Source organism: Emydura macquarii, unplaced genomic scaffold, assembly GCF_026122565.2.
Source record: "Emydura macquarii macquarii isolate MOO-44397 ecotype Brisbane River unplaced genomic scaffold, CSIRO-AGI_Emac_v2 contig_2292, whole genome shotgun sequence".
Taxonomy (NCBI): domain Eukaryota; kingdom Metazoa; phylum Chordata; order Testudines; family Chelidae; genus Emydura; species Emydura macquarii.
The window spans coordinates 1,984,501-2,010,305 of record NW_027132429.1 but is presented as its reverse complement, the minus strand read 5'-3'; the positions used below and the strand labels follow the sequence as shown (position 1 = coordinate 2,010,305).

General features: G+C 62.5%; 1 protein-coding gene across 1 annotated transcript; it reads right to left on the bottom strand.

Annotated features, from left to right (window-relative positions):
* Positions 1-2,190: 2,190 nt before the first annotated feature.
* Positions 2,191-25,381, bottom strand: ZSWIM4 (zinc finger SWIM-type containing 4). The gene is made up of 14 exons (XM_067560513.1): positions 25,088-25,381; positions 21,369-21,570; positions 10,057-10,413; positions 9,535-9,683; positions 8,964-9,114; positions 8,500-8,679; positions 7,950-8,264; positions 7,535-7,672; positions 6,981-7,241; positions 6,493-6,628; positions 5,790-5,947; positions 5,257-5,420; positions 4,748-4,829; positions 2,191-4,437 (listed from the first exon to the last, which is right to left on the bottom strand). Exons 1-14 carry the CDS (start codon positions 25,250-25,252, stop codon positions 3,563-3,565), a joined length of 3,333 nt encoding a protein of 1,110 aa, XP_067416614.1. The 5' UTR covers positions 25,253-25,381; the 3' UTR covers positions 2,191-3,562.
* Between the last annotated feature and the right edge of the window lie 424 nt (positions 25,382-25,805).

Genomic DNA, 25,805 nt, shown 5'->3' with positions numbered 1-25,805 from the left:
ACCGCAGCCGCACGTCGCGCACAGACTGGGGCGCTGCCCGGCGCGGCGGGTGGGGGGGTTCGGTGGGTGCCAGGCGCCCCCTGGCGGGGCCCATGGGGAAGGAGCTGCTCAGCTTTGCAAACAGGGGGGGCTGGGCCAGGCACTGGCTGAGCGAGGCCTGGCAGCAGCTGAGACCTGGCAGCCGGCCCCAAACGTGGGCAGCGCGTGGCTGGGCCAATGCGGCCACGGCCCGGCTCCCAGGAAGCTGCACGGGCTGGACTAGAACCCAGGAGTCCTGACCCCTAGCCTCCCCTCCCCCCCAAACCACTAGACCCCCACTGCCCTCCCAGCGCCAGGCACAGAACCCAGGCGTCCTGGCTCCCAGCCTGGCCCCCTCTGTGGCGCTGTGGTGCTATGGGGTAAGACGCTCCCGTACAATACCTGGTGCAAGGGGATCCCCCCCCCCCAGGCCCCCCAGCAGCTCAGCTGCGGCTCCCAGGTGCTGCCATTACGGCCATCCTGCTGACCCCCCCCACGCCCGTGGCCGACATGATCAGCAGCTCTGACTCAGCCTGGGGGGGGAAGGAGCTAATTCCTGCCACCTTGGGCCCTGCCCCCAGCCCAGCTGGCTGATGCGAGCATCCAGGGGTCCAGCGCCGGTGGGGTGGCAGCGTCCATCCCCCCACTGCCGGGTGCCGGCCTGCGCCCCATGCACTGCAACTGGGCCCTTCCCCTGTGTGGCCCGGGGGAGGGGGGGGGCATCCCAGGGCGGCCCCGGAGCCTGGATACCCAGGGACACGGCCAGACACAGCACGGCCCAGGGAGAAGGTCACCGAGTCCCTGCTTCTAGCCCCGCTGCTCCTGGGACCCTGGGCAACCTGCCTCTTGGTCCAGCGTTGCCGAGTTCTGTAGTGCCTCCCAGCACACGGCCCCCCCAACCTCAGCCGGGGTCTGGGCAGCGCCCGGCCCACGGCCCCCCCAACCTCAGCCGGGGTCTGGGCAGCGCCCGGCCCACGGCCCCCCCCAACCTCAGCCGGGGTCTGGGCAGCGCCCGGCCGGAGTAGCAGCCGGCAGCCCCAGCTAATGACACATTTGTGAAAAACGTGTTTCCTTTGATCCGGTCTGAATTTGGCCCCCTGCCACTTTCCTCCAACAGCCCTTCCTGGCGTGGAAGCAGCAGCAACGCCCCAGGCCCAACGATCCCTGCGCTGGGCCCACCCCTCTGCACGTCGCCGTCCCTGGGCCCAGGGGATAGACGCGTAGCCAAGCCCCCTGGGCCCCGCTGCTCCCGCAGAGGCGGTGCCGCGATCACCCCCCCTCTAAAAACCTTCTGACTTCCCACCCCAACGTTGGTCCTGGCCGCAGCTGGGCGGCGCCAGGGACAGACCGAATCAGGCCCCCGCCGGACGCAAGAAGAAACCCCAGAAAGTCTTGTTTTGTTTTGTTTTGAATGTTAAAACTTTTACAAAAAATACAATAAAATAAACAATTCAATAAATAGAAAAAAATTACAAAAGTACAGGGGGGGGTTAATACAGGAAGGGAAACGAACAAACGGACGAAGGGACGATGACCGTTAAGTAACAAAACCGATCAGCAGGGCTCTTCCCCAGAGCTGTGCAATACAGAATAATATAGCCTGCCCCTCCGCGGACCCCCAGGGACATGGCGTATTCAAATCAAACAGCCCCCCCCCGCCCTATCAGCCCCTCCCTTCATATATATTAATTTTTTTTAAATTATCTTGTCTTCACAATAGTCGAGTGTGTGACGGGAGCCGGCGCTGTCTTTCCTGAGTAGAATTTAGCCAGAGGGAAATGAAATTTGGGAGGGGGGGGCACCCTCTAGTGGAGGCTGACAAATTACCCCCCCCCCGGGGATAGAGAAAGAAATGAAAAAACCCTCCTCATCTCCTGGGAGTCTGGTTCTGGCCTGACGCAGGGGGAGGTCGAGGTACGAAACACGCGATGCTACAATAGGAAAGCATCCGGCAAGCCCAGCTCTGTGCGCTGGGAGCAGCCGGATTGGGGATCCTTCACTTGAGGGGTGGCTGCAGAACGGATAGGCCCCCCCCCCCAGCAGGTGGGTCACGGATTAATCTGCCTCTTCCACCCTTAAGGGTTGGAGTAGAAATACTGAGGGGGGGGGAGATGGGATTGGAGATAACGGGGGGGGGGGGCAGGGGTGTTGGCCCCTAAATGTTCAACTGGAAAGACCCCCCCCTTTCCCAGCTGGAAAGGAACCGAAGGGCCAAGAAACCCACCGAGATGGTGGCTCATGGCTGGGAGCTCCAGGGGGCAGGGACAGGGGGAAGGGGGGCAGGCGATTGCCTCCTTCAGCCGGGTGCTCCATGGAGGGAGAGGAAAATACAGAGCCAGAGCGAGGGAAGGTTGCAGGCCCTGGGTGCAGGGTCAGGGCCAGAGCCGCTGGGGTCAGGCTCGAGAGCAGGGCAATTGCTCCTCCCGGCCACACTCAGACCCAAACAATCCCCCTGGCCCAGGTCCCTTCTCGCCACGGAGCCAGCTCAGACGCCCGCCGGCGGCTCCGATCCCCGGGTGACGGGCGCTGTACAAAACCCAGGTCCCCTCTGGCTGCCCGCCGCCCGCTGTGCTGGGTCCAGCCTGCCCCCCGCAGCTGCTGACGCCTCAGAAAAGGATCTTTAGCCCTTCGAAAGCCGGGGGCCGGCCAGGGCGGTGGAAGCTGAGGGTCCGGCCTGCTGGGCCCCCGGCGGGTTATGGCTTCGGATCCCAGCGGCTGCAAGGCGGCAGAAGGGAAAGCAACTCAAGTCCCGTCCCAGCGCGGCGATGGAGCCGGAGTGTGCGGCCCTAGCCCCGCTTTACCTCTGCGGACGGCACAGGCAGGGCCTTCGAGCATCACGGGTTCAAATCCTCCAGGGAGGATTTATGGGCAAAACATGGCCCTGGCGCGGTGAGCTCCAGGGTGGCGCCGGAGCCGGTTCCAAGTGTGACGGATCCCCCGCCTGGCTCCAGGGCAGCAGGGAGCCGGCAACGCTGCTAAAATCTCCCCGGCACCCGGCTCTCCGCTGCGGCCGAGCCCAGGATCGGGCCCAGATTACACTAAGATCAGGCCCCCCCACCAGCCTCAGACCCAGGCTGGCCCCGGAGCCAGTCGCTTCTGCCCGTCTCCGACCCCCCTGCTCGGCTCTGCCAGACGATCCTTCAAGGCAGACGGCCGGTGGCCACAGCCGTCGCCTGTTAATACTGAAATCTGCGATTCCTAGAACCTGGCCACGCGGCCACCCCGGCCCCCGAATATAAATTAAACACTGGAAAGAAACAGGGTCCTTCAAATGGGTCCAGAGTCACGCCCCCCGCCTCGCCCGCCGACCAGATCCTGGCCCAGGGACCCCCATTCCCATGGAAACCCCGAGCCAAGGGCTCCCCTTAACTGAATGGGGAGGGGGCCCGTGTCCAACCAACCCGCTCCTTTCGGGGGCAGGAGTCTGTGAGGTCCCCAGCTGAATCCATAGCCTCCCCCCATGGAGCTACCCACGCCCCCAAGGGGGCGGGCTCAACCCGTGGCCCCGCCCCAAGGGGGAGGGATCCGCCTGTGGCCCCGCCCCCTAGCCAAATCGCTCCCGCACCAGGAGCATGAGTTTCTTCTTGCCCTTGTAGGTCTGTTTGAGGTTGTCGAGGAACTGGGCGAATTGCAGGAGGCCGTCGGGGGCCAGCAGGAAGGTCTCGCGGGCCTTGCACAGAAACTCGATGAATTCGCTGTAGTGCCGCGGGCTGATGTGGGTGAGGCGGGAATGGGTGGTGCTGACGTAGGCGGCGATGGCGGCCTCCAACAGCTGGCAGAGGGGGGCTTTGTCCAGGCCCGGGGCGGGCGGGGGCTTGGCCGCGTTGCGGCGGCCCGGGAGCGAGGCCAGGCCGGGCGAGGGCAGGCTCCAGCGGTGCAGGATGTCGGAGAGCATGGGGGCGCACTGCACGCTCTTGATGATGAGGGGCACCACGGCCGCCAGCTGGCTTTTGCCCAGCGAGTGGCTGAGGGAGCAGGCCCAGAGCACGTCGTTGACGGCCGGGTGCGTGTCCTGGTTGAAGGCGATGCTGAGCTGGGAGAAGGCCAGGGTGGCCAGTTTGTAGGCGCGGAGGGGCAGCCCCCGGTGCTCCATGTACCGGGCCACGGTGAAGAGGTGGGAGTAGCCCATGCTGGCCGAGGCGGCCGAGTCCAGCACGATCTGGTAGGTGGCCTCGAAGGCGGCGTGGTCCTTCTCGCAGAGGGTCAGGGCGGGCAGCGAGCAGTTCTGCGGGTCCTTCATGGCGCACTGCAGGGCCACGGCCCGGGCCCGGGCGCACAGCCCCTCCCGCTGGCCCAGGTCCAGGTTGAGGCGCAGCAGGGTGGCGTGGGTGGTGCCCGTCACCGCCACGATGGTGGTGGCCTCGATGGGGGTGAAGAGCGTGTACCAGTTCTGCATGATGTTCATCAGAGCCTGCACCCCTGTGGGGGGGGGCAGAGGGGTCAGAGCAGCTCACGGCTCTCGACCCAGCCGGCCTGAGCTCACCCGCCCAGCCTGCAAACCCCCCGGCTCTGCCCATGGCTTGCTCGGCTGGGACGGGACCCCAGGAGTCCCGAGGCCCTAACCCCCCCGTCCTCTGCTCTCACCACGAGACCCCACTCCCCTCCCCGGGCTGGGAAGAGAACCCAGGCATCCTGCCTCCCGCCCACGCTGGGTTGGGAGACTCGTCTCCTGAGCTGGGAGGGATGGGGGGTGGGGGTTCCTGGGGTGTCGCTCTGCCCGGCCACTCACCGATCTCCGTGGCGCAGCTCACCAGCCAGCGCACCATCTCCCTCCGGCGCCAGGTCATGGTGTTCAGAGTCATCCGCATCACCTGGGGGTGGGAGACACGGTTCGTCACAGCCCCCGCGGCACGGCCCCCGCGGGACAGAGTGCGCTCTGACTAGCGCCTGCAGAGCCTTTCACCAGAGGGGCTGAGAGCATACGGGAAGGGGTCACCCCCCCACTGCACAGAGGGGGAAACTGAGGCACGACTGGGGACAGGGACTGGCCCAAGGTCTCTCAGTAAATCTGTGTTAGAACTGGGCGCAGAACCCAGGAATCCCGAATCCCAGTCCACCCCCGCTCTAACCATTAGACACCACCCCCTTCCTACTGTGGGCTGTTAAGCAGTCGCTGCGCCCCACCCCAGAGGCGGGTGCATGTCAGTGCTGGGTGAGCGGCCCCAGCGACGGAGTCTGTGAACATCTGCACACTCCCCTCCCGGAGAAGCGGCAGCCGTGTCTCCCTCCCGCCCTTACCTGCAGGCCAAGCTCCAGGGAGATGTTGAGCAGCGTGGTGTCTGGGGGGGCGCTAGCCGGGGTCGCCGTCTTACAGGCATCCTGGGCCAGCTTGAAGAGGAGGGCGGGGGAGTGGATGTTCTGCTGGATGGACCCCAGGACCGCGTGCAACCACTTGGGGTCTCCTAGAGTAGGGATTGGGGGGAGAGATTAGCCCCCAGGGCAGAGGCGCCACAAAGCTGCAGGGTTGGGAACTCGGGGGCCCACGTGGAGGGAACTCGGGGGCCCGGCCTGGCCCAGAGGAAGACGCGTCTCTCAGAAGCTCATGGTGCGGGGTGCCCTGGACCCACAGGGGCAGGCGAGTGACTTGACCCAGGCACTGAGTCAGTGGCGGAGGAGGGGGCAGAGCTTGAGACCTGGCACCCCACCCTACCGCTCAGCGCCATCACGAAGAGATCCCGCACCCCCCCCCCCCCCCCCGGCGCTGGGACAGGACCCAGGAGTCCTGGCTCCCAGGCCCACGCGCCAAGCCCTGGCCCAGCGTCCGGCGTCACCTTTGGCGGCGGTGAGCATGGTGGACGCCAGCTCGCACTGGCGCGTCTCCAGGTGGCCCAGGATGAACCAGCGGGGGAAGCGGTTGGCCATCATGGAGTCCAGCGGGCTCTGGTGGAGGATGTCCCCGGCTCGCATCACCGTCTCCAGCACTGGGAGCCTGCGGCCGGGAGAAGGGGGCTGGTCAGGGGAGCCGTCGCCACGGGGATGCCCGGCACCTCCCACCCCAGACCCAGCAGGAGAACCAGGGGGGCTGGCTCCCAACCCTCTCCTCCACCCATCAGACCCCACTCCCTCCCAGAACCAGGGAGAGAACCCAGGAGTCCTGGCTCCCAGCCCCCTGCTCTAACCACTAGACCTCACTCCCCTCCCAGAGCCAGAACCCAGGACTCCCACCCCTTCCTTGGTGACGAAGGCGGCAGGACGGGACAGACGTTGGACAGCTGCTCACTCCGTGGGGCGGGGGAATCGTCTCGGGGGTTGTGGAGGGGCCCCTCCCTGGGTTGTCCCCGTGCAGTCTCACCGGGGGCGGGGGGGTCCATTGCAGCTGCTGCCTGAGCTCTCCTCGGAGCAGGTTCGGGGGGGGGGGGGAGGCTGCACCAGGCACCAGGGGGGGCGGGGGAGGAGCAGCAGCCGGGCGAGACGAATAGGGGAGAGGCTGGGGGGGCCCAGGCTGCGCTGCGGGGGCCGGGGGGGGGGACCTACCTCATGGCTCGCAGCGCCAGGCGATAGGCCAGCTCGGCGTCGTGGGGCAGCAGGGCGGTGAAGAGGTAGCGGGCGAAGGTGTGCATGGGCACGCTCTCCCGGAACACCACCTCCCCGAAGCCGCTGAAGGGGCCGCCTGGCGGGGGACAGACGCCACGGTGAGGGGCTGGCCGCGCCAGGGGCACCGCACCCCCCCCCTCCGATCCCCCCCTGCGCCCCCCACTGGAGTCCCAGAGTGCAGCCGGGCAGCGCATCGCCCCGGGGGATACGCACAGACTGTCCCGAGGGGCAGCCCCCCTGCGCCCCACACGGACCCGAGCCCTGCCCCTCGCAGGAGGCACCCTCAGGGACCCAGAGCAGGAAGGACGGGTCCCTCCCTCGCCGGCTGTGGGGTGACACCAGCTGGGCCCCTGGATCCCAGCCCACTCAGGGTTCCCCAGGCCGTGCCCGGCGGAGGGGCCGGCCCCCCCCCAGCCCCAGCCCCCTACCTTCCAGCAGCAGCACCGCCTGCTTCCGCAGCACCTGCACCAGCCGCTCGTCCGGCTCCAGCTCGTCCAGCAGGCCGATGAGCTGCTCCTCGCTCCGCACCACCTTGTCCTGGGCGTAGAGGCCCTCGGGCATGGCCCGCTGCTGCCCCAGCCCCGCCAGCGCCACCTCCAGGGCCAGCGTGACGTACGACTCGCTCGAGCCGGGGCCGGAGGGCACGGCCACGTGCTGGTACAGCACCTTCTTCACGTCGCCCGCCGTGTCTGCCCAGGGGCGGGAAGGGTCAGCCCGGGGCCAGGCTGGCCGGGCCCCCCCGTGTGGGAGGAGATGTGGGGAAGAGGGGACCAACCCTGGGGGGCAGACACTGATGCAGACCCCCCCCCAAACTGTGCCAGCCCCACGCCCCCCGGTGCAAGTCCCCATCCCCGAGGGGTCGCTGGGATCTCAGCTTCCTCCACTGATGTGAGAGCAGGGCAGTCTGTCTGCACCGGCCCCCGCCCCATGGGGTGTTCGGGGCCCCCCCATCTGTCGCAGAGCCCCCCCCCACCCCCGGTACCTGGATAAAGCGCCAGCTCCTCATCCTCCATGTGGCAGGGCTCCAGGAGGGTCCGGCACAGGCAGCCGATGGGGTCCAGGGGGTGGCCCACCCAGCCCTCCAGGTTGGTGATGGACGTGCTGCCTTTGTGCAGCAGCTCTGCCGGAGGGAGGGAGGGAGGGTGAAAACCCGCCAGAGGCTGGGACGGGGCCACGCCGGGGCCAGGGCCCCCTGCTCCTCCGCCCCTGGGCCAGGCAGCCCCCTGCGAGGTCCCCCCCACATTAGACGCCCAGGCCATGGGCACAGCAAGGAACCCAGGCGTCCTGGTGTGCAGCTGGCTCCGCCCACTAGACCTCACTCCCCCCAGGGCTGGGAATAGAACCCAAGCGTCCCAGCCCCCCCCCCCGCCCCACTGCTCCCCCCGCCCCCCGCCCACCTTTCTTCTGCTGCTTGTAGCTCTCCAGCTGGTGGCGCCGCTGCAGGCGCATGGTGGTGACGACGGCGGAGGCCAGGCGCAGGGCCTCGCGGGCATAGCCGTGGGCGCGCAGGGCGTCGACGCGGGCGCAGGCCGTGGGGAAGGGGTCGCCCAGCCAGAGCGGGCGGCCCTGGGGGTCGAAGCAGAGCTTGTCCCCGCCGCTCTTCCCCCCCAGCCCGTAGCCGTCGCTGCCCAGGATCTTCTGCAGGTGGCCGTCGCCCCAGCACAGCTCCACCGCCTTGATGGCACGGCCGAAGACCGTCTGGCGGGCGGGCGCTGCCGGGGGAAAGGCCGGAGTCAGGGCAGGGCAGCAGGACACGGGGCCTTTCCCCGCCAGCCCCAGGGCAGGCTCAGGCACGGCGCCTCTGGGGGCGCCGGCTCCGAGCTGTGGGGAGCAGACCCTGCCCTCCCTGCTCTGGGGTCCCCCCCCATCTCTGCACAAGGGTCCCCCCGGCCGATCCCCTCCATCTCCGCTCGGATTCCTGCCCACCCCCCTCTCCCGCCGCCATACCCATGCTGGGCACGGAGGGGGGCTGCAGGGCCGCGGTGGCCCCCGGCAGGTCGAAGGAATAGTTGCCCTCCTCCAAGGGGCAGACGTCCAGCTTGTTCCACTTCTTCAGCAGCGCCAGCCACAGGGCCCGCTCCTCCGGCTTGCAGTGGGGGTTCAGGACCACGCACACCCACAGCGCCCCTGCCGCAGAGAGACGGGGTGACCCAGGGGCCAGGCGAGCCACAAGGACTTCACCCGGCCGCGAGGGACGTGGGTCGGGGGTGAGGGGCTCCGGCAGAGGTGGGGGTTGGGAGGGGGGGAGCCCAGGGCGGGGATAGCAGGGGCTGTGGGTCGGGGTGAGGGGCACCGGAGGTGGGGGAGATGGGGGGAGCCCAGGGCTGGGATAGGAGGGGGCTGCGGGGCGGGTCTGGGGGCCCCGGCGGATCAGCCCTGGGGGGGCCAGTCCGAGAGGCTCTCTCCTTTACCCAGCTCGTCCCACAGCTGCCGGCACTTGTCCGTCATGCCGGCTCCCTGCTGCCGCCACAGCGCCAGGCGCGGGTCCTCCAGGAACTGCTCCGTCATCAGGATCAGCATGCGGGCGCCGTTGGAGTCCCGCATCCGCAGCATCTCGCGCACCTGGGGGTCGGGGGAGAAGCGGCTCAGAGGGGAGCTGCGACCCTGCCAGTCTGGGGGGGGGGGGGGGGGCGGGGACCCAGGGTTGGTCCCATCCCCCCAGCTCCAGCATAAAACCCCCACGGCAGGTAATGGGGGGAGAGGCAGTGACACGACCCAACTCCCCCCCTCCATGTGAAGCGGGGTCTGAGCCAGCTCCAGCAGAGGGGCTGGGGGGGGGCAGTGATCAGCAGAGACCCCTGTTCTGGGGGAAGCCCTTGGGTTGGGGGGACCCCAACTTGGGGGGCAGAAGGGAGGGGAAATGGGCTGGGGGGGGGGTAACAGGCCCTGCCCCCAGCTGGGGGTGGGGAGGTTGTGTCCTTACTGAGGCTGGGGGCCCTTGGCAAGGGGGGGGCAGGCTGTTGGGGGGCGGGGGGGCCGTACCTTGTTGAACATAGATTGCAGCTGCTTGCTGGCCCCGTAATAGCCCCCGTTGGACAGAAGCTGCTTCACCTGCTCCTGGATCTGCTCCTCGTCCAGGTGCCAGCAGTTGGCGTCCTCGATGCTGGCGCCAGCCGTGGGGTCAGGGGCGCCTGGGGGGTGGGGGAGCAAAGTCACCAGGGCAGCAGAAAACACCCCCCCACCGGGGACCCCTGGCCCCACCTCGGGCAACAAGGGTGGGGGACAGAGTGACCAGGAGGCCCCTGCTCTGCTCCCATGGGGGGCAGGGCCCAGGTACTAGACCCACTTATGGGGCTCTGCCCTGCAGCCAATGGGGGGCGGATCCCAGGTTCTAGCACGATCGAGAGCCCCCCCCCATTCCACAGCCAATCAGGAGGCAGATCCCAAATTCTACAGCAACCCATAGGTGCCCCGCCCTGCAGCCAATGGGGGGCGGACCCCAGGGCGGAGCATGACCCACAGGTGCCCCGCCCTGCAGCCAGCGGCGGGAGGGCCACCCCATACCATGCACGCGGTTGATCTCGGAGCCCAGCAGCAGGATCTCGTCGGCCAGCCGCTGGGCCGTGGGCAGCACCTCGGTGTGGTGGGCGCTGATCAGGTACTGGACGAACTTCTGCAGCTGGTCCCGGTTCATCTGGGAGAGGGTCTCGGAGATGGGCAGGCGCAGCTCCACCTGCCGGGCGTTGCGGATGCGGTAGAGCGACAGCGCCACCACGTGGGCGCAGTAGAAGATGTCCCGGTTGTCACAGGCGCAGCTCACGGAGGTGATCTTGCACCGGTCAAAGCTGATGGAGACGTGGAAGCTCCGCTCCGGCTCGCTGGGGCCCGCCGGCTCGCTCACGTTCCCGCTCAGGTGGAAGCCTGGGGGCAGGAGGGGACGGGTGACTGGGGGAGAGGAGCTGTTCCCTTGCTCCAGCCACTAGACCCCACTCCCCTCCCAGAGCCGGGGCTAGAACCCAGGAGTCCTGGCTCCCAGCCCCCCTCACTCTAACCACTAGACCCCACTCCCCTCCCAGAGCCGGGGATAGAACCCAGTCCTGGCTCCCAGCCCCCCTCACTCTAACCACTAGACCCCACTCCCCTCCCAGAGCCGGGGCTAGAACCCAGGAGTCCTGGCTCCCAGCCTGACCTCCACAAGCCTGAGCAGTTCAAGGAATCCCCACTGAAAGCTCTCAGGGCCCCTTGGCTGATTGGTTGCTGCTCCCCCCACACACAGACACCCCCAAATCAAGGAAATGATGAGGGGCTCCCTCTTGCCGGGCTGGCTGAGGAGGACGGGGCTGCGGCTGGCGCAGAGGGTACTGGGCACCTAAAGGGTGGGGGGGGCTCTCTGGATGACGCACCCTCAACCCCGGGCAGCCAGAGCAGCCTGGTTTTTACCAGCACCCTCAGAGACCAATAAAAAGCTATTTCAAGGGCTCCTGGCTTGAGACCTGTGGGCCCGCGGAGCTGCAGCATGTTTCTGCGTCTCCCCCTCTCCCGCGATGCCCCTGAATCCTGTAACTAGCCAATGCTGTGTGCGCTGAGCCCTGACTCTGATTTCCTCGGCCGCTGAAACGCAGCCACCTCTGGGGTGGAACAGGGCAGCAGGTTAACAGCCGCACAGCAGCGCTGCGCGTGGCTTGCTTGGCTCGAATGCAGCAGCTGTTTCCACCCGGCTCCTGGCCCAATGCTGAGATGCAGCTAGCTCTGGGGTAGGGCGGGGAGGCTGTTTACACAGGGATCTCTTGCCCAGCACTGACGTGAAACTGCCCTTGGAGCGGGGGGCAGCAACTGTTTACAAGCCACACCAGAGTTTGGGACAGGAAGTGAAGAACCCTGTATCCCTCCGAAACGTACCAGACTGGTCCCCGTGACAGCTTCTGGCCCTTTGTCTGGGGACAGAGACTGTTCAGGCCCCTGGCGAGAGCTCCGGGCTCAGGACACCTGGGTTCTATTCCGGCGGAGGGTCCTTGGGACAGTCCCTTCCCCCACTCTGCACCTCTTCCCCCCTCCTGCACATTGTCTATTGAGATTGGCAGCTCCCTGGGGCAGGGACCCCCTCTCCCCACGTGTCTGGGCAGCACCCAGCGCAATGGGGGCTCCCGATCTCAGTCGGGGCCAGCACAGAGCCTTGCCCAATGGGGGGCCCCCAGCCTGGGCAGTGCAGCGGCCATGGGGAACCTGCAGCACCTGGCACAGCGAAGGCCCCGTCTCACTTGAGGCCTGTAGGTGCTGCCATGATCCAGATCCCGCTGGCGGGGCGTTTGCCCTGGGCTTCACCTCGGCTTCTCTTTCACAGAATCCCAGATCTTGACAGGTCACCACACCCAGCCCCCTGCGCCGAGACAGGACCTAGGAAACCCGCCCAGCCCCGCCAGGCGTTTGTCCGACCTGTCCTCAAAGACCTCCAGGGATGGGGATCCCACAGCCACCTTTCTCGCCTCTTCCAGAGCTGAACTCGCCTTCGAGTGAGACGGCTTTTCCTGATCTCTAACCCACATCTCCCCGCTGCAGATTATGTCCACTGCATCTTGTCCTCCCCTCACTGGACTTGGAGGACAATCGATCCCCGGCCTTTTCCCAGGGTCATTTCCAGCATGAGCAAGGGCAGGCATTAGAAAAAATCCCCGCTGGCAATTCCTCACCCCCCCATTCCATCCCCGTCCCCACAGGTCGGATTTTCTCAACCGTTGCTCAGTTTTGGTTGCTCTGCTCTGGACTCTCCAAATTCGCCACGTCTTCCCTCGAGCGAGGCACTCAGAACTGAACGCGCCGCGGTGAGCGGGACAGTGACCACCCATGTCTTAGACACACCATTCCTGTTACTACACCCCACCGCCATCGCTGGCGGGTTCTGCAACTGCATCACATTGTTGGCTCCTATTCAGAAGAACGGCCAGACTGGGTCAGACCAATGGTCCATCCAGCCCAGCATCCTGTCTTCCGACAGTGGCCAACGCCGGGTGCTTCAGAGGGAATGAACAGAACAGGCAATCACCAAGTGACCCATCCCGTCGGCCATTCCCAGCCCTTGGCAAACAGCAATCCCTGCCCAGCCTGGCTAATAGCCCTGATGGACCTGCCCTCCATGAACTTAGCTAGTTTTTTTTTTAACCCTCTTATAGTCTTGGCTTTCACAACATCCTCTGGTGAGGAGTTCCCCAGGTTGGCTGTGCGTTGTGTGAAGAAACACTTCCTTTTGTTCATTTTAAACCTGCTGCCTGCTAATTTCATTTGGTGACCCCTAGTTTTTGTGTTATGAGGAGTAAATAACACTTCTTTTTACTTTCTCCACACCCGTCATGATTTTATAGACCTCGATCATATCCCCCCTTAGTTGTCTCTTTTCCAAGCTGAAAAGTCCCAGTCTTATTAATCTCTCCTCACATGGGAGCTTTTCCATATCCCTCATCATTTTAGCTGCCCTTTTCCAATTCCAATAGATCTTTCTTTGAGATGGGGTGACCAGATCTGCATGCAGTACGCAAGATGTGGATTTATAAAGAGGCAATACGATATTTTGTCTTCTCTCTTCCTCTCCTATGATTCCCAAGTCGGTTCACTTTTTTGACTAGCGCTGCAAACTGAGTGGATGTTTTCACAGAACTCTCCACAGTGACTCTAAGACCTTTCTTGAGTGGTAACAGCTAGTTTAGACCCCATCGTTTGATATGTACAGTTGGGATTCTGTTTTCCAATGTGCGTTACTTTGCATTTATCTACACTGAATTTCATCTGTCATTTTGTTGCCCAGTTACCCAGTTTTGGGAGATCCCACTGTGACTCTTCACAGCCTGCTTTGGACTTAACCATCTCGAGTAGTTTTTGTAACATCTGCAAATTTTGCCACCTCACCATTTACCCCCTTTTCCAGATCATTTATGAATACATTGAGCAGTACTGGTCCCAGGACAGACCCCTGGGGGACACCAATTTTACCTCTCTCCATTCTGAAAACTGACTGTTTATTCCTACCCTTTATTTCCTGTCTTTTAACCAGTTACTGACCCAGGAGAGAACCTTCCCTCTTATCCCATGACTGTTTACTTTGGTTAAGAGCCTTTGGTGAGAGACCTGGTCAAAGGCTTTCAGAAAGTCTATGTACACTATATGCACTGGATCACCCTTGTCCACATGCTTGTGGACCCCCTCAAAGAAATCTAGTAGATTGGTGAGGCATGATTTCCCTTTATAAAAACCAGGTTGATTCTTCTCCAATAAATCATGTTCATCTATATCTTTGATCATTCTGTTCTTTACTATGGTTTCAACCAATTTGCCTGGTACTGAAGTTAGGCTTTACTGGCCTGTAATTGCCGGGATCGCCTCTGGAGTCTTTTTTAAAAATTGACATCTCCTCCAGCCATCTGGTCCAGAAGCTGATTTGAATGCTAGGTTACATACCACAGGTAGCAGTTCTGCAATTTCACAGCAGAGTTCCTTGAGAACTCTTGGGTGGAACCATCTGGTCCTGGTGACTTATTACTGTTTAATTTATGAATCTGTTCCAAAAACCTCCTCCAATGACACCTCAATCTGGGAGAGTTCCTCAGATTTGTCATCGAAAGAGAATGGCTTGGGTTTGGGAATCTCCCTCACATCCTCTGCCATGAAGACCGATGCAAAGAATTCATTTAGTGTCTCTGTAATAACCTTATCTTCCTTGAGTGCTCCTTTAGCATCCCCATCGTCCAGTGGCCCCATGGGTTGTTTAGCAGCTTCCTGCTTCTGATGTACATAACATTGTTTTGCTGTTACTTTTTGAGTTTTTGGCTGGCTGTTCTTCACATTCGTTTTTGGCCTGCCTAATTATATTTAAACACTTCATTTGCCAGAGTTCATGCTCCTTTTTATTTCCCTCAATAGGATTTAACTTCCATTTTTTTTCAATTTGTGATCTACTGTAACCCCCCGCTCCTTTTTAGCAGTACCGCCACATAGCCAGTTATTCCTCAGTTTGTAGTTGTGCCTTTGGTTTTTCCTGCCTCTGTGTAGGACTTTGCACTTTACTGAATTTCATCTTGTTGATTTCAGAACAATTCTCCAATTTGTCCCGGTCCTCCTGAATTCTAATCCTGTCTTCCAAAGTGCTTCCAACCCCTCCCAGCTGGGTGTCATCTGCAAATTTTATAAGCATACTCGCCTCTCCATCATCTTAGTCATTAATGAAAACAGGACCCAGGACAGACTCCTGCGAGACGCCACCAGATACGTCCTCCCAGTTTGACAGCAAACGGTTGATAACTACTCTTGGAGTACAGTCATTCAAGCAGTTGTGCACCCACCTTACAGTAATTTCATCTAGACCACATCTCCCTAGTTTGCTCATGAGAACGTCGTGTGGGACTGACTAAAATCTAGATACATCAGGTCTGCTACGCCCCATTTCCCTCCACCAGGCCAGTAACCCTGTCAAAGAAGAAAATCAGGCTGGTTTGGCATGTTCTGCTGGTGACAAAGCTGTGCCGGCTGTTCCTTATCCATCGTTTAATAGTTTGTCCCAGTATCTTTCCAGCGATCGAAGCTCAGTTGACTGGTTTATAGTTCCCAGGGCCTCTGTTCCCCCTCTTAACCACACACACTTTGGTTGCCCTGCTCCAGTCCTCTGGGCCCTCACCTGTCCTCTAAGAGCTCTCACAGATAACTGCTAACGGGCAAGAGATCGTTCAGCTAGCTCCTTCCGTGCGGAGGATGAATTTCACCAGGCCCCGCTGACCAGCAGGCCGCTGATTTATCTAAATACCATCCAACCCGTTCTCTCCCCATTTCGGCTTCTGTTCCTGCCCCCTCTTCATTAGCACAGACTGTGCCGCGCACCTGATCGCCATTAGCACCGTATGCATTAAACACCGCAGCCTTCCTCACGTCCTCACTAATCAGCTCTCCGGCCCCGCCAGGTAGGGGACCTTCTCTCCCCCTTGCTCCTGCTGGATTCCCAGTCTCTCTCGGTGGCCCTGGCTTGGTGTGACTCAGCCTTTTGGAGTTTGTCCCTGTGTGCCGGGGTTATTCTTGGGCGCTCCCCCTTAGCAATTCAGCCGCGTTTCCACTTTGGGTAGGAGCCTTTTTGAGTTTCAGGTCATTGAAGACCTTTTGCCCCCTTGCTCCTAGGTGCCACCCCCTGGGTCGCCTGCAGTCCCTCCCGGCGCCGTGAGCAAGCCCGTGGGGCTGAGCTGCCGAGAGCCGGCTTGCCGGGTGGCAGGGGCAGAGGAATTCAGCCGGGGTGGCATACACCCAGCATTGGCACAGCGGGTGAATCACGGGGGTGAGACGAGTATTGGGAGGTTGACACAGACACCCGGGCGAAACCGGTCCGCCAGCAGCCCTCCCCTGCTGCATCGCGTCACAGCACAGCCAGGCAGGTGCTCGCGTGTCTCCCCTGCACACGGGAGGCAGGTGCCGACACCTCACCGAAACAGGCCCGGGGCCAGGCGGTGACTCACGCTGACACAGGTGGGGTTGGAACCTGGGGCTGCCGGCCCATGTCCGCGGACACCGCGGGCTGGGCCGGAGCCAGCGGCACACGCAGGGGGGGCTGGACATAGAAAGAGGAGCAGCCGGTGGGAACGGTGCGTGCTGGGAAGGGGGCAGTGCCCCGGCTGGAGCCTGCGTGGCTGGGGACACCGGCCCTGCCCCCAGCCACCCTCCCCTGGCAGACTGCGGGGAGCGAAACAGGTGCAGTAACCACCCGGGGATCGTTCTTCAGCCCCGCGGGAATCCCCGTGAACCTGAGGGGCCACATCACCCCCTAGGGCCAAGAGAAATCCAGGCACTTCTTCCAACCCAGCACACTCAGGCGCATGCTCTCCCCTGGGGAAAGGGGGACGCCGCACATCACAGCCAGCGTGAAGCCCGAGGCCTGGATACCTGCAGCCCCTAAGGTCCAGTTGTCTGGGGTCAAGCGGGGTGGTCTCGGAAGGAGGGATAGGGCGGGGGCTGAAGAAGCTGGGATGGGGGAGATCCAGGTTCAATTCCCAGCTCTGCCACAGACCGTGTGTTGTCCAGCAAATCAGTTTCAAACTGTGCCTCAGTTTCCCCTCCCTCCCCCATCTACAATATGGGGATATTAATCCTTCCTCTACTCAGCGTGTGAGCTCTCTGGGGCAGGGACGGTCTCTCACGCGGCATGTGTACTGTGCTCACTCTAAGACAGGGGGAGTCAGAGCAGAACCCAGAGTCCCAGGCACTGGGACAGAAGACCAAAAACTGCAGTGGGGAACTATCTTCTATCCCCCACTGTGATGCAGGACTCTTCACTTCCTGTCCTAAACAGGGGTGTGGTTTGTATGCAGCTGCTGCACCTCACCCCAGCAGTGGCTGCATTTCAGCGCCGGGTGAGGGAGCCCTGCGCAAAGAGCCCCGCATGCCCCAGGCCAGAGGCAGCTGCATCTTGGTCAAGGGCGTCTGGCCACTGCCAGAATATAAATAAACGCAAAACTTTCCGGAGCTGCTCAGCGAGGCCCACTGGCTGCTCCGAGCTCTCGGCTCCACCAGCCAGCGCCGGGTAATCCCGGCCTGACCTGTTGTGCAACACTGCTATGCTCAGCCCCAGCAATGGCTGCATCTCAGGGACCGGTGAGATTTAGATAGCGGGGCCCTTAGAGACGAAATACAGGGACAGAGCCAACAAGCTTCTAGCCTGTGTATGGCCAAGTGCCTTCTAGCTCCTGGCTGTGTTTGGAAACGCCCTGCCCTGTCTAAACACCGCGGGTCCCGGGCCTGTGAATTTACGGGGTTTGTAACACAATCCTATAAGCCGCGCCCCTTGCTCGGAGATCGCGGGAGGTGGGGGGCCGAGGAGAACATTATGACACAAGGAGATCGCGACTGGGGTTATAAATATGGAGCCCTGGCTCCAGGAGCCAGCCAAACTGAGCTACAGCGCGTATGTCAGCGAGCCCTCGGAGGTATACGACAGTCACCCTACCTCGGCTTGGGGCCCTCTTGTGCCAGGTGCTGCACAGACCAAGGGAGAGTCCCTGCCTCAAAGCGCTCACAGTCCAAAGAGACACGGGGGGGGAGGGGAAACTGAGGCACAGAGCAGGGAGGGGAGACCCCCCAGCACACATGGCAGAGCCAGGAATAGAAGCCCGGCATCCCGACTCCCAGCCTGGTGCCGGAGCCCAGCTGCATCTGGTCCTGCTCCAGCCGCGGTGGGAGTCGTCACCCACGCAGGTTCCCCGCCTGCGGCTTGAAGCAGGGGAGCGGGACAGGCGGAGCCTTGGCTGCCCCCCGAGCCCTGCCTGCTCCACCCCAACGGGCTGAGCACCTGGAGGCTGCGTTAGGGAGACGGGCCCGGGGACAGCACGCCCAGAAATCCCCAGGGCCCACGGGAGCGCGGGGGTAGAGGGGCTGGAGGGGCACACAGTCGACTGACGCTGGTCCTCCATTCCCCTCCAGCAACCCCCCACGGCTCTCCACAGCACGCGCCGCACCCCCTCGGCAAGCGGGTGGAAGCGCCAGCACTGGCCCTTTCTAAAGCGGAGGGGAAGGATGCGTTTCTAGCCGCGCTGCTCCAGGGACTAGTGCGGGGAAGTTCCTGGGCCTTAGCTACGCCTCTCTGGGATCCTGCTAACAGCACCACCTGGATCGGAGCAGAGCCCAGCTCCCTGCCCCCCACCCTGGCCAGCGCCAGGTGCTTCAGGGGAAGATGCACCAACCCCGCCACAGCCACCCGGGGGATAATCTGCCCCCTGCACGAGGTCTCATGCTGAGCCCCGAGAGCCCGTCTCCATTGCACACGAAGGGGCAGGACCCAGCCTTGTGGACTCGCTGGTTCCAAGCCCGGGCCTGTGCGTCCATATTGTAAACCTGGGCTGGCAATTGCAGGACTCGGCTCTCACAGCTGCACCGACACCTGCACCCGGTGTTAGGCCCGGCTTGACTCGGGTCTGCACTCGGACCTGCGTCCACACTGCAAAGTGACAGGGCTTGGACCGGAGTCAGGCTGAGACACCGCCCCCTTCCTTACCCAGCAGGGTCCTAGGACCTGGGTCCTGAGTGCTCACTGACCAGGGGAGGGGAGACAGGCATGGACCCAACCTTGAGAGTCAATGAGAGGCTTAGGGTGCAGCGTAGACAACGCTCGGATAGAGATTGGCTTCAACCCTAAAGAAAGAGGTCTTCTATCCCGCCCATGCTGGTTACCAGCATTAACGGCGGCAGGCTTTATTACCCAGACAAAACACCCAATCCCTCGGACTCTTGCTAAATTCTCAGCCCCACTGCCATGCAGTGGCAGTGAGTTCCACAGGCTAACAACATTGTTGGGGGGGGGGGGGGGGAGAGGGAGAGAAAAGGCTTCACTTTGATCAGTTTGGAATAGGAGGCCTTGTCATTCATCGACAGCCCCTTGATCTCGAGCCACAAGACCTGGACCTGCTGACAAAACACTCTCCAGCCCACAGCTGCGAGCAGATCTGGGTGATGCTTTGTTCCAGCAGCGCATCTCGCCTTCTCTCTGTGACCTTTTATACCAGGAACACACAAGCCTAAGCCACCATGCCGGCCCAGCTGTAACGCCGCATCCTGAGGCCACAGCAACGTCTCCCAGAAAGGCAGGATGTCTCCAGCGCCCTGCTTTGCAAATGCAGCTAGCAGGGAAGGTGTCGGGTCTGGCGCTCCCGTGGCTATTTCACACCAGCAATCCCGCACCGGATAAAGGCCCGGGCAGTTCAGGAGAGCCGGGTATTAAGGCCAGGTGAGCCCTGTAGCTACAGCTGTATGCAGGCTCCACACAGCTCTCCGGACACGCTCCATAATACAGAGGGGGCTCAATTGTGCACTAAGTGCCACTGAGCAGATCAGGGCAGGATCTGTCTACACTAAAAATCACAAGCGTGGGCTGGGAATGGGTCCTCTGCCAAGGTAGCTGTATCGGTCTGTTTCTATAGCGTGCTACCAGCAAACCCCCGGCTCTTATTCAACCGTTCCCAGCAAAGTGCTTCACACACGAGGGCAGCCCCATTTTACATACGGGGAAACTGAGGCACAGAGAAAGGCAGTGACACCCACAGTCACCAAGCAGGCCAGTGGCAGAGCTGGGACTAGAAGCAGGACTCCTGAGTTCCGGAGTCACGCTGCCACCCACCAAGCAGGTTCCGTACGGCATTCCCACGTGCACTGCTCCTACCAGATAAAGCGGCATTCCCATGAGCGTGCCAAAGCAGTGCTGGGAACGTCGCCTGGAGCCAGCTACCTGCACACGGCTCTAGCTACAGGGCTCGCATGGCCTTAATCCCCAGCTCTCCTGAGCTGCCTGGGCCTTTATCCTGGGCGTGAAATAGCCAAGCGGGTGCCAGACCCAACACCTTCCTGCCAGCTGAATTTGCAAAGCTGGGTGCTGGAGAGACATCCTGCCTTTCTCTGCTGCGTCCTCCTGACACGGCCTTACTATTGGGGACAACCACTGGGGGGGGACCGAGGGGGGTGGAGAAAAGCGTGCAGCCTCTTGGCATAAAATAGCCCAGCGAGAAAGAGACGCGGCTGGACCTGCGCGCAGACGTCAGAGCGACACAGAGAGCCTTATGTCCACGGGGTCGCTGGCTACAGGGGGAGAAGCCGGAGCTCCAGAGGGCATCAACTCTGCTAACAATGGGTCTCTGTTGAGCGTTTTCAGACCATCTGAGATTCGGTGAGGAGCAAATTTAAAATCCACCCACAGAAAAATCCCACGGCAGAGCCGGATTCTCAGCACACAAAGCCAAGCCATGCTGTCCGTTCAGCGGGGGCCGGAACTCGTCCTTTCCAGACTGTCCCCCCCATCTCCCCCACTTTTGAGAGTTGATTCCTCAGCTATTTCCCCCAAGGCAGTGGGAAATAGTTGGGGTTATTTCCCCCACTGGGGTGAAGGGAGATCATGGTTTACGCCAGGCCGGGGGAGAAGAACAAGATTTCACACAAAACAGGCCCCAAATGGAACAATGGGGCCACATTTAAAAAAAAAAGACAAATCGACTTTTGTTGCCTGAACAAGAGGAGATGGGACACCCTGGCAGCTGATTGATGAGTCTCTAACACAGACACCCCCCCCCCCCCGGCCTAGTTTCCCCTGTAGGAAAAGGCCATTCTTAAAGTTGCCTGGAACAGTCCTTGGGGGGCAGGACAGAGTCGAATGGGGACAGAAATCAGACAAAGGCAAAGCCTGTCGTGGGTGATGCAGACGGTGGCTTTCCGGGGCAGCTGCCAGGGGTCAAGGAGGACCTGACGCAAGACACACGAGACCAAGAGGAATGAGACCAGGACACGGGGCTTTTCCCAGGGCCAAGCTGAAGATGCTCAGAGGCAAAGGGCTTGAGACCCTTCAAGCCAGACGGGACCAAGCCCTGGGGAATGGGGCCGAGAGAGCAATCCTGGCCTGCTCTGACAGGGAAGGGCCTGGATCCCCCTCTCAGCAGTTCAGACCCAGCCCGGTTCTCAGAGCAGCCATCGTCCCGACCACAAACCGCAGCAGACACCAGCACCGAGAGTCCCCTGCTGGATCGGGGTCCTCGCTGTGCCAGGTGCTGCCTAGCCGTCACCCCCCCAATACAATCTGTGCTGGATGCCGCCCAGCCCTGGCCCCCAACACGGGGGTCCCTGTCGTTCTTCGTGCCACAGAGGCCCCCCCATCATGCCAGACACCACACAGGTGCCCCCTGCAACTGTGACCCGGGCCCCATCATGCCAGGCGCCCCCCACCCACCCACAGCCGGCAGGCGCTGCACGGACACAGACGACAGCCCCGGAGCCTCCAAGCTAACCAGAGAAGAGAGAGGAAGGATCAGCCCCGTGGGGGGAGCTCAGTTTGACCCCTCTGCCCTGGCTCCCCCCTCCCCGTCCCAGCTGGCGACACTCACCCACTTGCAGCACCCGGTCGACAGCCCCGGACTGTAGCAGGTGCAGGCCGCGGTTGAAGGGCACCCGGGAGTCCCGCTCGCCTTCGGGGGGGTGGTGGCCGAGGGAGGAGTACATGCAGATCTCGCGCTCGCTGCGCGGGAAGGACCAGAACACGATGCGCTTCTGCACGGGCTCTGGGACGCGGGAGAATCGCTCCTCCACCTGCAGCACAGCGGCGGGGAGGGAAGGCAAGGCAGGGTCAGGGTGAGAACCTCTCTTCTCTGGGAAACCTGCCCCATCCCCGCCCGCACACCGGGCACCGCCAGGGAGGGCAGCCACCGCCAGCTGCACCCTGCCAGGGCACCAGAGGTGCAGGCTCAGCTTTTGTCCCTGTTCTGCCAAGTCCAAAGAAGCAGCTTCCAGCTGATGGCGAATTCCAGCTGAAATCTCTGAACCCAGCGAGGCTCTTCCTGTCTCAGGCGACAGGCATTCCGGATACCTGGGTTCTCTCCCCAGCTCGGCAGGTGGGGGGTAGTGGGGGCTAGCGGTTACAGCAGGAGAGGCATCTGGGAGTCAGGATGCCTGGGATTTCTCCCCAGCTCTGGGAGGGGTGTGGGCATCTGGGAGTCAGGATACTTGGGTTCTCTCAGGGGGGGAGTGGGGTCTAGGGGTTACAGCAGCGGGGCTGTAATCAGGACTCCTAGGCCCTACTTTCTGGGTAAAACAGCCACCATGGCCCTGCCAGCTGGAAAGGCTCAAAGAGGAACGGAGATGAGGCATGTGGGGCGTAAGCGCCACTACAACAACCTGGGCCCTAGGGAGACACCAGGCCAGGGAATAAAACCGCACAGTGATGAGGAAGGGTCAGATTCCTGTCAGCGAGATTTTTAAATCCAATCGTCATCATCGAAGCAAGGCTGACACCGGCGCCCCACTGCGCCAGGCGCTGCACAGCCACAGACTGCCTGCCCCACACAATCTAGCCAACACACAGAGGAGGGATCCTTCTCCCCATTTTACAGAGGAGGAAAACCGAGGTGCAAAGAGGGGCAGTGACTTGTCTGAGGTCACACAGGGGGAGCCTGGGGCAAACTCCAAGTCCAGCATGCCCCTCGCCTAGTCCCTTGCCTCAATGTCCTGTTATCGTGTCTCACCATAGGTCCAATCCTGAAGATTGGATACATGATCCTTGCTGCCCTCAGCGCGTCAGCCCAGCGAAGGCTGCAGAATCAGGGCTCCTTGCAACCACCCCCAACCCTTTAACTGGAAGGCAGGGCCACTCAACGACATTAAAGCCCCACAGTGTGTTAATTTCAAGGCCCGCCTGCGGTCTATTCCCCTCCGCCCGGGAAATGTCAGGGGGTCAGAAATTATTACAGAGGAGGTTCGAAAAGGGCAAATTGATGTCTCCATGACGCAGGGGCTCAGAGCGAATTAAAAAAAAAAGCCGCCGTCAGTTTCACCACAGAAAAAAACAGGCCGCCCTCATTTGCATGTTTTCCTCTGTCACAGGGAGAGGGGGGCGGCAGGGGGCTGTATTCAGCTAAGCAGCCCCGCAAACGGAAAGCCAGCCAATGTTAGGAAGCAGAGAGTTGAACAAAGAGGTGCCAACTAAAACATAAATTGTGTTACTTCACCGGGAGCACACTGGCCATCAGAGCCCCATGGGGCTATTAGACACACCTGCACCGATAAGCTAGGTGTGAAATATACCCTGGGGAAGGGGGTGTCTATTTGATCTTAGAGCCTCCTGAGGACCTCAGTCTTCCCGTATTTATCCTTGCGCATCCCCTGTGAGACAGAGCAGGGCTGTTATCCCCGAGGTACAGATGGGAAACTGAGGCATGGAGAAGCTAAGGGATTTGCTCGCACGGGGATCAGCAGCAGGTAACCGAACGCCGCTCTCCCAGGTTCTAGGCTGCTGTGCTAACCACCGCACCGCCTTTCCTCTTCCTCAGCATGTAGCCACCAACCCGGCAGAGCCCCGGAGTCAGGGGTGCTGTCAGGTGTGCTTTTCATTGACAGCTGGACTGGTGGAGTCACAAAAACGAGAGGACGCCACCTGCCACCAGGGTCTCTCCTCTACAGGGGTTTCCCAGTGCTGCTGTTCTCACACCAGACTCTCTCTCGACCCAGCCCAGCCAAAATCCTCCCCATCCAGTCATGGGCCACCCTCCTCCCCTCGTCCTGCAACTGGGCAGGGCAAGGTGAGCATGACGCTGACGACAAGAACGGATGATCTAAGGTCTGGAGGGACCGATTCTCTACGGGGCAAAATCTCACACACTTAAGGGTATTTCTGCTGGGCCCCTGGGGCTCAGGATCCTCAGCTCAGCCGCTCTCCAGCAGGAAAGTAAAACCACGCAGCCCAAGGAGATTTTGCAGAACACAGCTGAGGTCTGAGCAGCCTTTATTTTTAGTAGGTCCTAGAAGCAGCCCCCTGCTAAGTGAGCCTCTGGGGCTGATCTTCATACAGAAGGAAGTCGGCCTTTCTAAAGCCACCGCTCTCCTACGCGCCCGAGCAAGACGTTTCGGCATGTCCCGCTGTGTGTGTGTGTGCAGGGTGGGGTGTTCATTCATCTCACTGAGGGGTGTCAGGACAGGAGACGCCCGTTTGACAAGTTTCCCACCCTGACTCGAAACCAAATCCTTTCCTTGTGCGAGAATCGGCACAGCCGCGTGGGCTCTCAGGGGAGGGGGCTTTAAACCCCAATTTGGGGGTGGGGGAAGTTGGGCCGACGTACAGACAAACGGGGCGAGGGGGGGGACGTGCCACGTCAGCTCCCCACCCCCGTACCCACCCTTTTGCCAAGGCTCCCTCCGTGGGTCTCTCCGCCAGGGTGTTGCCCAGACTAGTTTTAGACGTCCCAAGCAATGGGGCACCCGACTCTTCCCTGTGGGAAGCAACGCCGCAGCCACAGCTCTCGCCCTCAGGAAATACCCCCCTGGTTCCCAGCTCAGAGGCAGGAATCTAGGCCTGGCAGACGCCTCCTGGGTCACTGTGGCCAGTCCCCGAGACAACCCCTGAAATTCCCCTTCGCTCCGTTTCCATCCTCCCAGTCACTGAGCAATCCCACCTGGGGCAGCCAAGCTGGGGAAGCCAGAGGAGGGGCCAAGCCGGGCCTGCCCATCACCACCCCCAAAAAGAGGTCAGAGAAGCACCCAGCAATTTAAAGAGGGCCGGTCTTGCCCAGGTGTGTAGCAACCACTTCCTCTGACCCCAGCCGGCGTCACCCTGCCCGCAGGCAGGCACCTGCCACGGGGCAGGGGAGGAGGAGGGGGTGGCAAGAGACCACCCAGCTGGTGGCGTGAGGGGGTGAGCCCGGCTCAGAGGCCGTGGGGGGTGAGGAGGGGGATTGCCCTGGTGACGGACACCTGCTGTAGGGACACCCTCAGCCCCCCACAGGAGGGGCAGGGAGACGGGCAGAAGGAATGGGGGGCTGGGGAAGGGGATCAGGGGATAGTTTAGGAGCAGGTGGGGCCACCCCCAGGGGCAGGATTGGGGGGGAAGCCCCGTGGGATTAGAGGGGCAGCCCTCGCGGGTGAAGGAGCCTGAAGGCGGGGGGGGGGGGGCACTAAGGGGTAGATATTAGGGCGCCCCCAGGAGAACGGATGGGGGCACCCTAGGGGACAGGGAGGGGGGGCACCCACAGACAGGAAGACGGGCAGGACCCCCGCGCACCCCGCGGAGGGCTGGCGGGGGGCACCCGGGGAGACGTGGCGGGCCGGCCCCCCTCACCTGCTCGAAGGCCCACGTCTCGGCCACCCGCTTGGCGCTGAGATCCAGCAGCGTCTCGGCCCGGCCGCCTCCGCCTCCCTCCGCGGCGGCCCCCGGGCCGGGCCCCCCGGACCCCCGCCCGCCGCAGGGGGGGCAGCAGCGCCGCTTGGCGGCCGGCTGCTCCATGGGCTCGGGCTCCCCGGCCCGCGGCCCAGCGCTCGGGCTCGATCCCCGGCCTGCCCCGCCCGGCGGGCCCGGAGCTCGGCGGCGGCTCCCGCGCTCACGGGGGGGGGGGGCGGCGGCTCCCTCGGGCCCGGGCCGCTCTCGCTGCGCAGATCCCCCGCCGCTTGCTCCGGCCCCAGCCCCGCGATGCGGCCCCTTTAAGAAGCTCCACAACAATGAGCTCGACGGCAGCTTGATCCCCGGCTTCCCCTCCCCCCGCCCGGCTCTCATTGGCCGCCGGCCGGCAGCCCCCGCTTGCCAATGGCTCGCCCCGCTGCCAATCAGCCGCCGGGCCCCCGCCCCCACGTGGGAAGTCTGGGGAGAGCCGTCAATCAGGGAGGGAGGCCCACCAATCCGGGAGCGCGGGACCGGGAGGTGGTGCCCATATATGGGGAGGTGGGCGTGGCTGCCGGGCCTTCATTCACAACATTCGAAAGAGGCTGGAAAGGGCAACAATGTAGCAACCGGGCGGGTTCCGCTCCCGGACTCGAGGCGGGCTCCTCCCCCAGCTCCTCCC

Coding starts and splice junctions, on each gene's coding strand:
- ZSWIM4 (XM_067560513.1), bottom strand. CDS start 25,252: ATGGAGCAGCCGGCCGCCAAGCGGCGCTGCTGCCCCCCCTGCGGCGGG. Junction 21,571..25,087: donor AGACGTGGGCCTTCGAGCAG/GTGAGGGGGGCC, acceptor GCTGTGCTGCAG/GTGGAGGAGCGATTCTCCCG. Junction 6,629..6,980: donor GGCGGTGCTGCTGCTGGAAG/GTAGGGGGCTGG, acceptor GTCCCCCGCCAG/GCGGCCCCTTCAGCGGCTTC.